The sequence below is a fragment of the Heptranchias perlo genome, chromosome 29 (genome assembly GCF_035084215.1).
Source record: "Heptranchias perlo isolate sHepPer1 chromosome 29, sHepPer1.hap1, whole genome shotgun sequence".
Classification (NCBI taxonomy): domain Eukaryota; kingdom Metazoa; phylum Chordata; class Chondrichthyes; order Hexanchiformes; family Hexanchidae; genus Heptranchias; species Heptranchias perlo.
In genome coordinates this window covers 18656152-18668453 of record NC_090353.1, presented here as the reverse complement: position 1 = coordinate 18668453, position 12302 = coordinate 18656152, and the positions used below count along the sequence as shown (strand labels likewise).

General features: G+C 44.6%; 1 protein-coding gene across 7 annotated transcripts in view; it reads left to right on the top strand.

Annotated features, from left to right (window-relative positions):
- Positions 1-12302, top strand: part of LOC137299471 (ran-binding protein 3-like) — a 303210-nt gene that overhangs the window by 259618 nt on the left and 31290 nt on the right. For 6 of the 7 annotated variants that reach the window (XM_067968224.1, XM_067968219.1, XM_067968217.1 and 3 more), the window contains one exon: positions 9442-9591. The exons of the other annotated variant lie outside the window; for it this stretch is intronic. In XM_067968224.1, coding sequence (XP_067824325.1) covers positions 9442-9591 — 150 coding nt within the window. The remainder of the gene's footprint in view (positions 1-9441; positions 9592-12302) is intronic. 7 annotated transcript variants of the gene reach the window in all.

Sequence of the window (12302 nt, the reverse complement as noted above, 5' to 3'; positions counted from 1 at the left end):
GATGCTCCACTTTTCCAGCTTCCACCCCAACCACGTCAAAGAGGCCATCCCCTATGGACAGGCCCTGCGAATACACAGGATCTGCTCAGACGAGGAGGAACGCGATGGACACCTACAGACGCTGAAAGACGCCCTCGTAAGAAAGGGATATGACGCTCGACTTGTCGATCGACAGTTCCGACGGGTCACAGCGAAGAATCGCATAGACCTCCTCAGAAGACAAACACGGGACGCAACCAACAGAGTACCCTTCGTCGTCCAATACTTCCCCGGAGCGGAGAAACTACGCCATGTTCTCCGCAGCCTTCAACATGTCATCGATGACCACGAACACCTCGCTAAGGCCATCCCCACGCCTCCACTACTCGCCTTCAAACAGCCACCCAACCTCAAACAGACCATCGTTCGCAGCAAATTACCCAGCTTTCAGGAGAACAGCGTCCACGACACCACGCAACCCTGCCACGGCAACCTCTGCAAGACATACCAGATCATCGACACGGATACCACCATCACATGAGAGGACACCACCCACCAGGTACATGGTTCATACTCCTGTGACTCGGCCAACGTTGTCTACCTCATACGTTGCAGGAAAGGATGCCCCGGAGCATGGTACATTGGCGAGACCATGCAGACACTGCGACAACGGATGAACGGACACCGCGCAACAATCACCAGACAGGAGGGTTCCTTCCCAGTCGGGGAACACTTTAGCATTCAAGGACATTCAGCCACCGATCTTCGGGTAAGCGTTCTCCAAGGTGGCCTTCGAAACACACGACAACGCAAAATCGTCGAGCAGAAATTGATAGCCAAGTTCCGCACCCATGAGGACGGCCTCAACCGGGATCTTGGGTTCATGTCACGCTACACGTAACCCCGCCAGCAAGAGGAAAATAAAGTTATCTGTTTTTAATATTCTCTCTCTCTCTCTCTCTCTCTCTCTCTCTCTCTGCCTTTTGGGTCTCTTTCTCTCTGTCTGTGTAATTTGACACAATGTGTATTCAGCACACTGGGACCTACTGTTTTCCGTGGCTAACCTGTCTGAACACCAACGACACCTTTTGATTGGTGTGATGGTGTCCCAGCCTAATATAAGATATGCGATTTGAGAGCTTCTTATTCACTCACTCACCTGACGAAGGGGATAATCTCCGAAAGCTTATGATTTTAAAATAAAATTGTTGGACTATAACCTGGTGTTGTAAGATTCCTTACATTTGTCCACCCCAGTCCATCACCGGCATCTCCACATCATGGCTATTATTAGGAAAGATTGAGCAGGCTGGGGCTCTTTTCTCTCGAGAAGAGAAGACTGAGGGGTGACCTGATAGAGGTCTTTAAGATTATGAATGGGTTTGATAGGGTAGACATAGAGAAGATGTTTCCACTTGCAGGGGAGACCCGCCCTACGGGCCATAAATATAAGATAGTCACTAATAAATCCAATAGGGAGTTTAGGAGAAACTTCTTTACCCAGAGAGTGGTTAGAATGTGGAACTCGCTACCACAAGGAGTATCAGGAACTATTTTCATAGAGGGTGATCAACAAATGGGTTTCCAGTAAGGGCAGTTGAGGCTAGACATTGGACTCATTTTAGGAAACAGCTAGATACCGTCATGGAAGATTGTAGAATTGGTGTTCTGGAAGGATGAAATCAAATGAGCTGAAGGATCGTCTTTATCTGAACCTACCTTGTGAGCACTCCACCACCCCTCACCTTCACAAGAGGTAATAGTTCAATTTGCTATATTGTAATGCCCATGTGAACCAACTGTTCTGTAACAATAGACTGTTCTTTCCTGGTAGCCATATTATATGCATTTATGGTTATGTTCCACTAACAGCTGTACATTTTTGTTGTGTAAGTTTAAGGATACAAAAGGATTTTGGTCAGAATAGGCCATAAAACATAAGAACAGTTCGGATCTTTGTGATGCTCACACAACACCGACACAATCATTTTAATCACTGAGTACACCATTTCCTGTGGCAATAACTTGAAGCTCGTATAAATAATAGGATGTGCCTCACCTCAGTTATTCACTTGGCTCAGCATTCCTATCTGAAGCATCCATATGGACTGTGAACTCCTGGGTATAATCAGGACTGGCCAAAACATAATGTGCGCACAGACGGGGGGGGGTGCTATTTCTGCGTGAAGTCCATTGACATTGTGCCTTTGTTGCTATAAATAGATATGTAGTTCATTAATAGCCTGCTGTCTAAGCATTATCTGTACCTGTAGTGCCCGATACGATATCTTTTTCTCCTCACTTACCGAATGATCAAGGCACAATACCGCAGCCATACATGCCCCAGTGACTTTTTTTCTATCTTGTGCTTTTATTGCTGGCTTTTGTAATGATGTCAGTATACGAATGACTGTTAATACTTTAAGCTTTCACCAAATATTTTTCTTGTGCTCAGTAGAAAAGACCATTCTCCGGAATGGATGTATAGAATATGACTTTATATGCATTGTGTAAGGGTTGAACAGAGACTGGCTACTGTAATAAGCTTACTAAATTGACACAAACTCTCTTGTTCTCATATTCTTAGCATTTAAGAAGGTAAAAACACTTTCAGACAGTGCAACATAGACTCTAAACTACAAATCAGGTTTTTAAAATAAAAGATAGACTAGCTGAAAATTAATACAGCTGATTTCACTTGATTGCAGAATGTTTCACTTGCACCTCCTTGGATATACAAAAATAAGAAGTTATTTTCCCGGTCATTTTAAACTTAGACTTGCGTCCATAACATGAAACCTTCTTTATCTTGATGAACTGTTTGTTGATCCCTTTCACCAAGACACCTTGTGGACCATTCCCTGTTGTTAGAAACTCTGCCAGTCCATGTCATAGGCTGTCAATCCACATCCTACAGATGAAATGGCATCTGGCTTGAGCCACACAGTAGATGGAAGACACACATCCAATTGCATGCATTCCTGACCACTTTACCTTAAATTGATTGTTTTCAGGTTAAAGCAAGCAGTTTGTGTTAAGCAATTCTCTGTCGGAGAAGTGTTGGCCCAAATCTGATTGAAAGCAGTCATGTTGTCTACCTATGCTGCTAACTAATCCTTGTCCCCCATCGGGATGGAATCTACGAGCTACTGGAACGCGACTACTGCATTTTTCATTGTGAAGGGCATGACCGTAAACTTATACAATGCTTTGGGGTTTGGCACTTAACGGGACCTGCCAATATCTTTTGCTGAACTTGTAGTTAATGCTTTGCAACGATCACTTCTGTTGAGTCATTTAATTTGTGGTAATCTAATCAGAATCAATCAGCCTTATTTTTCTTAGAATTATTATTGCACAGGTGTCTGTATTTTCTTCTTTATACTATGTAACAGCTGTGCTAAGGAATTTGCTTGAAATCAGTGACGAAGAACTCTAATAATTCGTCAGTCGGTTTGGCCAACGACAATAGTCCAAGTGTTCGGCGTCCACAGAGTAACTTAAAGAGTGAGAACCCTATCAATTATTGGGTTATCTCTCTACACACAGGCAAATGGTAAAGTAGCTTTTTATCCCAATCACAGGAGTCTTGGTCACTATCTACACTTAGCATTCCCTTTAGCGTAATGTTAAACTTCTCGACCAGCCTGTTCGTCTGAAGATGGTATGAGGCGCACCAGAGGTATCTTATGTTACACTACTTGCACAATTGCACAACTAACTGGCAGTAATGTTATTGACCTGGTCAGATAGAATTGCTTAAGGAAATCTTGAAGGAGATTGGCAATTACATCTGCTTTGTTTGATTCGAGTGCTGCTGTGTCTGGATATCTGGTAGAAGAGTCCACTATTTTCAAGAAGTACCTGCATGTTGTTGAACCTGCATCTCTCTAGTTTCTTTCCCATCTTCCCGTATGCCCTCTCTGAGCTCATTTCGCCAATGAGACCCACCACCTCCTGTGATCCCCTTCCCACTAAACTGCTGACCACCTAAATTCCTTTACTGGCCCTCATGTTAGCTGACATTGTAAATGGTTTCCTCTTTTCAGGTACTGTTCTCCTCTCTTTCAAAACTGCTGTCATCACACACTCTGTCCTTGCAAACTACTGCTCCATCTCCAACCTCTCTTTCTCTCCAAAATCCTAGACGGTGTTGTTACCTCACAGATCTGTACCCATCTCTGCTGCAACTCTGAATCTCTTCAATCAGGTTTCTGCCCCTCCCACAGTACCAAAATGGCCCTAACCAAAATCACAAATGACATTCTCTGTAACTGTGACTATGGTGCATTATCTTTTGTCACCTTCCCCGACCTCTCTGCAACTTTTGACACGGCCGATTACACCATCCTTCTCCAACATCTCTCTGCTGCTATCCACCACGGTGAGACTGCTCTCACTTGGTTTCACCTTTATCCATTCAATCGTAGCCAAAGAATCCCCAGCAATGGCTTATCTTCCAACCTCCAACCCCCCCACACCATTGTCTTTGAAGTCCCCCAAGAATCTATCCTTGACCCCGTCTTCCTCTTCATACTTGCTGCACCTTGGGAACATCATCTGAAGACACGGGGTCAGCTTCCACATGTATGCTGGCAACACCCAACACGACCTCTCTACCACCTCTCTCAACGCTTGCACTGTCTCTGTGTTGTCAAACTGCTGGTCCTACATCCAGTGGATGAGCCGCAGTTTCCTCCAACTAAATATTGTGAAGACCAAAGCCATAATCTTCAGCCCCCCCCACCACAAACTGTTACCTTGCCACTGACTGCATCCCTGACCACTGTTTCAGGCTGAACCAGACTGTTCGCAACCTCAGCATTCTATTGGAACCCATGTTCAACTCCATTCTATTTGACTCCATTCTATTTGACTCCATCGCAAATATCACTTACCTACACCTATGTAACCTCGTCCATCTCTGCCCCTACCTCAGCCTATTAGCTGCTGAAACCCTCATCCATGCCTTTATCACCTTCAGACTCGACTATTCCAATGATCTTCTTGCTGGCCTCCCATCCTCCATCCTCCTATAAACATCAGGTGAACCAAAACTCCGCTGCCGTATCCTATCCTGCACTAATACCTGTTCTCACTGACCTACATTCCCTCAATGCTTCAAATTTAAAATTCTTATTTGTGTTTAAATCCCTCTATCTCTAACCTCCTCCAACCAACCAACCACCTCACCACCCCCCAAAAAAAATCTCCATTCCTCTGACTTTGTACATTCCTGCTTTCCTCCTTTAAGACCCTCTTCAAAACCCACTTCTTTTGACCAAGCTTTAGTTTGCCCATCCTTTCATCTCCTATTTGGCTAGGCATCCATTTTTTCATGTCCTCTCTCTGGAGCCTTGGAGCCTTTTTCCTACATTAAAAGATGCTATATAAATGCGAATTATTGTTGTTGTCTTGTGGGGGTCAAAAACGCTGGCTTTGGTTTCCCCAATATTCAATTCAAGGAAATTCTGGTTCATCCGATGTCATACAGGTGGCCATGGCATTGAAGGAAATGGTGGGGAACTAGAGCTGAATGTCATTAGTATACATATAGAAACCGTCCATTGCCGATGGATGATGTCATTGAGACAACATTTAGTGAGGAAGAGGAGGGGGGCAATAATTGATCCTTAAACTTCAGAGGTCACCATGCAGAGGAAGGAGGGGAACCCTTTGCTCGAAATGTACTGACTGCATTGGGACAGTTAAAAAAGGAACTGTGCAGTCCCACAGAGCAGAACTACGATGGAGGAGGATGACATTTTCAACTGTGTTGGCTGTGAAGTGCTTTAGGACATCCTGAGGATGTGAAAGATGCTAAATGAGTGCAAGTTCATATTTTCTTTCTTCGAATGCATTAAAGGTCAAAGAGAATAAGGAGGGAAGGTGTGCCACAGTCGCAGTCACGGAGGATACTATCAATGTCTTTGACCAGGACAGATGCTTGATTTGAGCAGGGTGGAACCCAAATTGGAAGAATTCATTTATGGGAGATGATGGCTCAGAGCTGGGAAGACCATTGGACCAAGGACCCAGAAAAGAGAGGGAGGTTAGAGATGAGCTTGGACAGAACAACCAGGTTAAGGGTGGGCTTTTTGAGGAGGGGTGATGATAGCAGTTTAAAGAGGATGAGGACAGTACTTGAACAAAAGGAGCCATTAGCGACATTGTCAAGCATGGGGTGAGGAATGGTAATTGAGCGATCAGCAGTTGGGTGGGGAGGGTGTTGAGGGAGCAAGAGGTAGAACTCATGAAAGAAATTAGTTTAGAGATGACAAGGAGATAGAAAGAAGCTAGAATGAGTGAGGGGTCAAGGGGGAGGTTGGTGGGTGAGATAGCTATGTGGATAATTTCAGTCTTCAAGATAAAGAAATCGTTGAGCGAGTTATGTTTGTTATTGGAGGTGAGGGATTGGGCGGGGGGAGCTTAAGAAGGTGGTTTGTTATAGAGAAAAGGGGTGGTGGCTTTTCATTGCCCTCCAGAATGATCCTGGAGTAGAAAGAGGATGTGGCTGGAGGGGAGGCATGGTAATGTTTAACATGGTCAAGCAAGATTTGACAGTGGATGACAAAATCAGTCAAGTTACAAGTGCTTTCGAGTGTATCGTGCGAAGGGTGGCGGTGGAAGAGAACAAATGACTTGGTGGGGATTTAAGATGTTGCAGGAAGAAGTGAAGCACCTGCTGAGTAGGTGAACACCAACAGTGGTGCCATAATGGACGGGGGCCACAGTAGTTGATTAGGGAGCTAGGACGGGGGTGGGGGAGGGAGTTTTTTTTCCTTGGGTGGAGGATGTTGAGGTAGGCAGGGAGATGTGAATTGGGGTGCAAGGCCACATAAAATGTGAAGGGGTAGCTGTGGGTGTGAGAATTGTGAGGTAAGAGTGACTGCCCTTGACCGAGGCAGCATTTGACTGAGTGTGGCATCAAGGAGCCCTAGTAAAATTGAAGTCAATGGGAATCGGGGAAAACTCTCCAGTGGCTGGAGTCATACCTAGCACAAAGGAAGATGTTCCTCAGGGCAGTGTCCTAGGCCCACCATCTTCAGCTGCTTCATCAATGACCTCCCCTCCATCATAAGGTCAGAAATGGGGATGTTCGCTGATGATTGCATAGTGTTCAGTTCCATTCGCATCCCCTCAGATAATGAAGTAGTCCGTGCCAGCATGCAGCAAGACCTGGACAACATCCAGGCTTGGGCTGATAAGTGGCAAGTAACATTTTCGCCAGGCAATGACCATCTCCAACAAGAAAGAGTCTAACCACCTCCCCTTGACATTCAAGGGCATTACCATCGCCGAATCCCCCACCATCAACATCCTGGGGGTCACCATTGACCAGAAACTTAACTGGGCCAGCCACATAAATAGTGTGGCTACAAGAGCAGGTCAGAGGCTGGGTATTCTGCGGCAAGTGACTCACCTCCTTACTTCCCAAAGCCTTTCCACCATCTACAAGGCACAAGTCAGGAGTGTGATGGAATACTCTCCACTTGCCTGGATGAGTGAAGCTCCAACAACACTCAAGAAGCTCGACACCATCCAGGACAAAGCAACCCGCTTGATTGGCACCCCATCGACCACCCTAAACGTTCACTCCCTTCACCACCGGCGCACCGTGGCTGCAGTGTGTACCATCCACAAGATGCAGTACAGCAACTCGCCAAGGCTTCTTCAACAGCACCTCCCAAACCCGCAACCTCTACCACCTAGAAGGACAAGGGCAGCAGGCACATGGGAACAACACCACCTGCACGTTCCCCCTCCAAGTCACACACCATCCCAATTTGGAAATATATCGCCGTTCCTTCATCGTCGCTGGGTCAAAATCCTGGAACTCCCTACCTAACAGCACTGTGGGAGAACCTTCACCAGGCGGACTGCAGTGGTTCAAGAAGGCGACTCACCTCCACCTTCTCAAGGGCAGTTAGGGATTGGCAATAAATGCTGGCCTTGCCAGCGACGCCCATATCCCATGAACGAATTTTTAAAAAATTGTGTAAGCACTGAGGAGAGGAGGGCAGAGAAATCAGAAGCCGTGCAGCATGGGGAATTAAGGTAGAGGTTGAAGGTACTAAGATTAAATAACCACTTAATGTGAAGGCGGGAGATCTCAGCAAGGAAGTAGCCATGGAATTTGAGAGGGCAGTAGGGAACAAGGAGGAATAGAAGATGGTGAGGGCCTCAAATGAGCAAAAGGTGCATGCGGAGTAGCAGGAGAAGCCGAGGTGAGATTTGGTGGCAAGTCATTGCCTGTACGCCAAACTTCAGCTGCAAGATGTTAGTGGATTCATCGACGCATGGTTGTCTGCTGGTTGGTGGTACGGGGTTGTTGAACAGGCAGTCAAGCCAGTGAAGAAGGCCACAAGGCCAGCTGGACAGTTTGAAGAATGTTGGTCGTCCAGTATTGCGAGGCTGGCTATGGTTTGAGTGGTACAGTAGAGAGTGGTGGCTCAGGGCAACCTGGTGGACTCAAGAGTCCTGGAGAGCCTGGTATGAGGTGAACTGGGGCTTTGTTCATCTTCGTATTTAGTGCCTTCCATCTTGATCACATCTCTCCTTGCAGGATTTGGAATGTTCCCCTTGAGAGCAGCTGAGGCAATTAGCCCCATGCTTCCTTTACATTCGGCTTTGGAGCATGCTCAGCCAAATTACCTGTTTCCTTCTTTGATTTCCTTCCTTGTTTGGGGTATTGATGATCATGGTGCCGCTTGAGCATATGTTGGAGAAGTAGCAGGCAGTCAGCAGATGCAGAGGTGTGAGCAGGTCAGCATCAGGGCAGGGGCCATTACGAGGTTGGAAAATGGGTGAGAAGCAGCTTGAGAGGTGATTACGCAATGTCCCGGAGAGCGGAGGAGCAGGATCTGTAAAGGCAGAAAGTGGCAGCAGTAATCATGGGGGACACCACAGCCAAGCCAATCCTGTCCTTGTCCGATGACCACAAATGCACTTTCTAGCAAGTCACTGGATAATGATCAGGAGTGGGAATCCTGGCTGATTATTTTTTTCTCTCCTCCCTAGCCCAGGGGCGCTAAGGCCAATTGGAGCACCCCTACACCTGCTGCAGCTGAGATCAGCTAACTCAGGATAGACCAGGGATCGAACCTGGGAACTTCTTGGTTGTATGGCTCAGTTCCACACTGGGCACTAGTTTACCAACTGAGCCATCGGTGGAGCCATATCTTGAACTTTGGTACGCAACTATTTGTATGTAGAGGTTGACCGAATAAGGAAGAATGTAACATTCCTTTGTCTGTTAAAGTTCCTGTTTAAGCGCAGATTAAATGTTTTTAGTGGTAATGATAGCAGTAGACCTTTGAGGTGATCACTCTTTCAGTTTGGCAAGTTGCCTCTGAAATGGGGATTGGAAAGTACTTTGTATATAAATCCTTATTGCCTGGATATTTGGGTTACTAAGATGGTGTACAGAGTTCACTTAAAATGATTTCTCCACATTTCCAGGAGAATGCAAAATTAGCAGTCTCATCAGAGTCCAAGAGCAGCTGTGAAGTAGATGAGAAGGAAGAGAAGGAGGATAGCCAGGAGCAGCCTGAGTACCATGTGGAAGAGACGAACTTCGTTTTTGGGGAAAATCTTCGAGACAGAGTGAAGGTTCATGTTATTACAATATTGAAAAGTCTCCATGTGCTGTTCAATTATATTACAATCCCTCCTGTAGTATGTGCTTTGGGTAAAGTGTAATGTACTGAAATCCAGTGCATGATTTGCTCTGTAATTAGCTACTTGAAGCTTATTTTATTTTAATGCTTGATAGGTGAAGAAGAGTAGCAGTATACCCTTGGGTGACTTAAACAAGAGCAATATGCACCTAATGCTGTAGCACAAATCTATTGAGAGCTCGGTTTATGGAAATGGAGCACCAGTCATGCCTGTGAAGAGTGAATTGAAGAAGGGTAGTAAGAAATTGGAAAAGTCGCAGTGAATGACAAAATACGTTACTGTGTGAAATGGGTCTTAGGTATTGGATGGCAACAAGGACATTAATCATGAAAAAGGAAGTTGAAACTGAAGTCAGAATAGCAGAGAAATAAGGGACAATGAAGTGGTAAAGAAACAGAAGGTTATAGTAGTAGGGAATTCAGTGGTGCACTTTGTGAATAGTACTTTTGCTGTAGTGACATTAACGAAGCAGTGAGCTGTCTACCAGAGCTAGGGTTGCACCTATAACAGGAGAGGGTAAATGAACTTGTGTGTTATGTGTGAGAAAACAGGTGGTGTAAACCATGTGGCAATTAATGGCATAGAGTAAAAATACTCAGAAGTTGAAAAGTAGTTTTGGACAGATGCCGAGAAATTGAAAAAGTAGAGTTGCAAGTTTATGATTTCTGAATTATTTCTGGTCACTTGTAGAAATAGTGGATGTGTTGGAGAAAACAATTGGCTGGTTGGATAGTGGTGGTCAAATGATGGTTTAATTTTTTTTCTTTGATAAACAGGGAATTTTTTTTGAGTAAATCATGGTGGTACAAGAAGGATGGGATGCATCTAAACAGAGCAAGAACAAAATCTATCTATGAATATGAATGCATAACAATCTAACTATATACCTCTCACAAAGAAGAAGCTTGTGAAGAGCACCATCAAAGATAATCTTGTAGTCAAAAGTAGCCATGAGAGCCAGTGAAACTTTCCTTGCACGGGCTTATGCTGGATGCTTCTGTTGAAACGGTATCACTGGGGCCAAAGCTAAATGGTTCTCACCAGCATATTTTCTGCTATGTCCACCATATTGGCTCTGGCTGTGGGCAAAGAGTCTTTTCGGGTCTCTACTTTTGCAATGCACTTTCACCATTAGGGGCCTGTGAGAAATTCATCCTGACATCAGGAAAGGTGCCGGTTAAATTATCAGTTATAAGCATACAACCATTGTACATGCGCAGTGATCCTTTGTTGCCAAATCAGTCTTGCAGTACAAACAGGTTACTTGCCCAGCATATAGAAGCCAACACAATTACGAGCTGCTTCTAATGTAAAAAAAAAGGCCATTGGGATCAAGTGGCAGCTGTTGAAATAAATGGTTCATTTGCTGGAACAAGACTCTGAATTAAATATTTCCGGAACTGTTTTCTTAATTAGTATGTTACATATCCAACAAGGATGGATGCAGCGGTAGATCTGGTTCTGGTAATGAAGCTGGACAAATAAGCGACCTGAAGGTAGTAGAACACTTGAAGTATGAAAATGGGATTGTAGGTATATCTGAGACACAACTATTCAAAGTAAATATTCAAAAAGGGACCATATTTTATAAAAATGTAATGGCTGCCACATCTGGATGGTTTGCATTCTGGAATATTGAAGTAGGTTGGGGAGGACATACCACAAGTATTAACCATACTTGGGAATTATAGGAAAGGACTGGAGGGTGAAAATGTTACATTCTTGTTTAAGAAAGGGGGAAGGGATAAGAGGAAATTATAGGCCAAATAGTCTTAACTTGGTGTGGGTAAACTTCTAAAATCCATATTACAGGATCAAATTAGGAACACTTAGAAAGGCATGGGCTAAAGTAACAGTCAGCATGGATTTGCAAAGACCAGGTGCTTAACTAATTTAATTGAATTTTTTGAGGAAATCAGTGTATAGATAAAGAGAATGCAATGGGTAGTTAATATATGGATTTACAAAAGATATTTGATAATATGCCATATAAGAGGCTTTTTACAAAAATTAAAGCATGTGGTATTGATGGGAATGAGGTTCGGACAGGAAGCAAAGATTAGGAGAAAGTGAATGTTTTTCTGATCGAAAGGATATAGGTAGTAGTATGCCCCAGAGATCTGTGCTGCACTCTGTTTTGTTTTCCGTTCATAAGTAGATTTGAACATATGTACAAGAGGAATGATATTGAAGTTTGCTGATACCAAATGTGGGGGTGGGGGTAGAAAATTGCAAGGAAGAATGCAGGAAATTGCAGGGGGTCTCAGGCAGATTAGTGAGGGACTTCAGTTACATGGATAGACTGGAGAAGCTGGGGTTGTTCTCAGGGCAGAGAAGGTTGAGAGGAGGTTTGATAGAGGTGTTCAAAATCATGAGGGGTCTAGTCAGAGTAGATAGAGAGAAGCTGTTCCTATTGACAGAAGGGTCGAGAACCAGAGGACACATATTTAAGGTAATTGGCAAAAGAACCAAAGGCGACACGAGGAAAAACTTTTTTACCCTGCGAGTGGTTATGATCTGGAATGCACTGCCTGAAAGGGTGGTGGAGGCGGATTCAATCTTGGCTTTCAAAATGGAATTGGATAAGTACTTGAAGGAAAAAATTCGCAGGGCTATGGGGAAAGGGCAGGAGAGGGGGACTA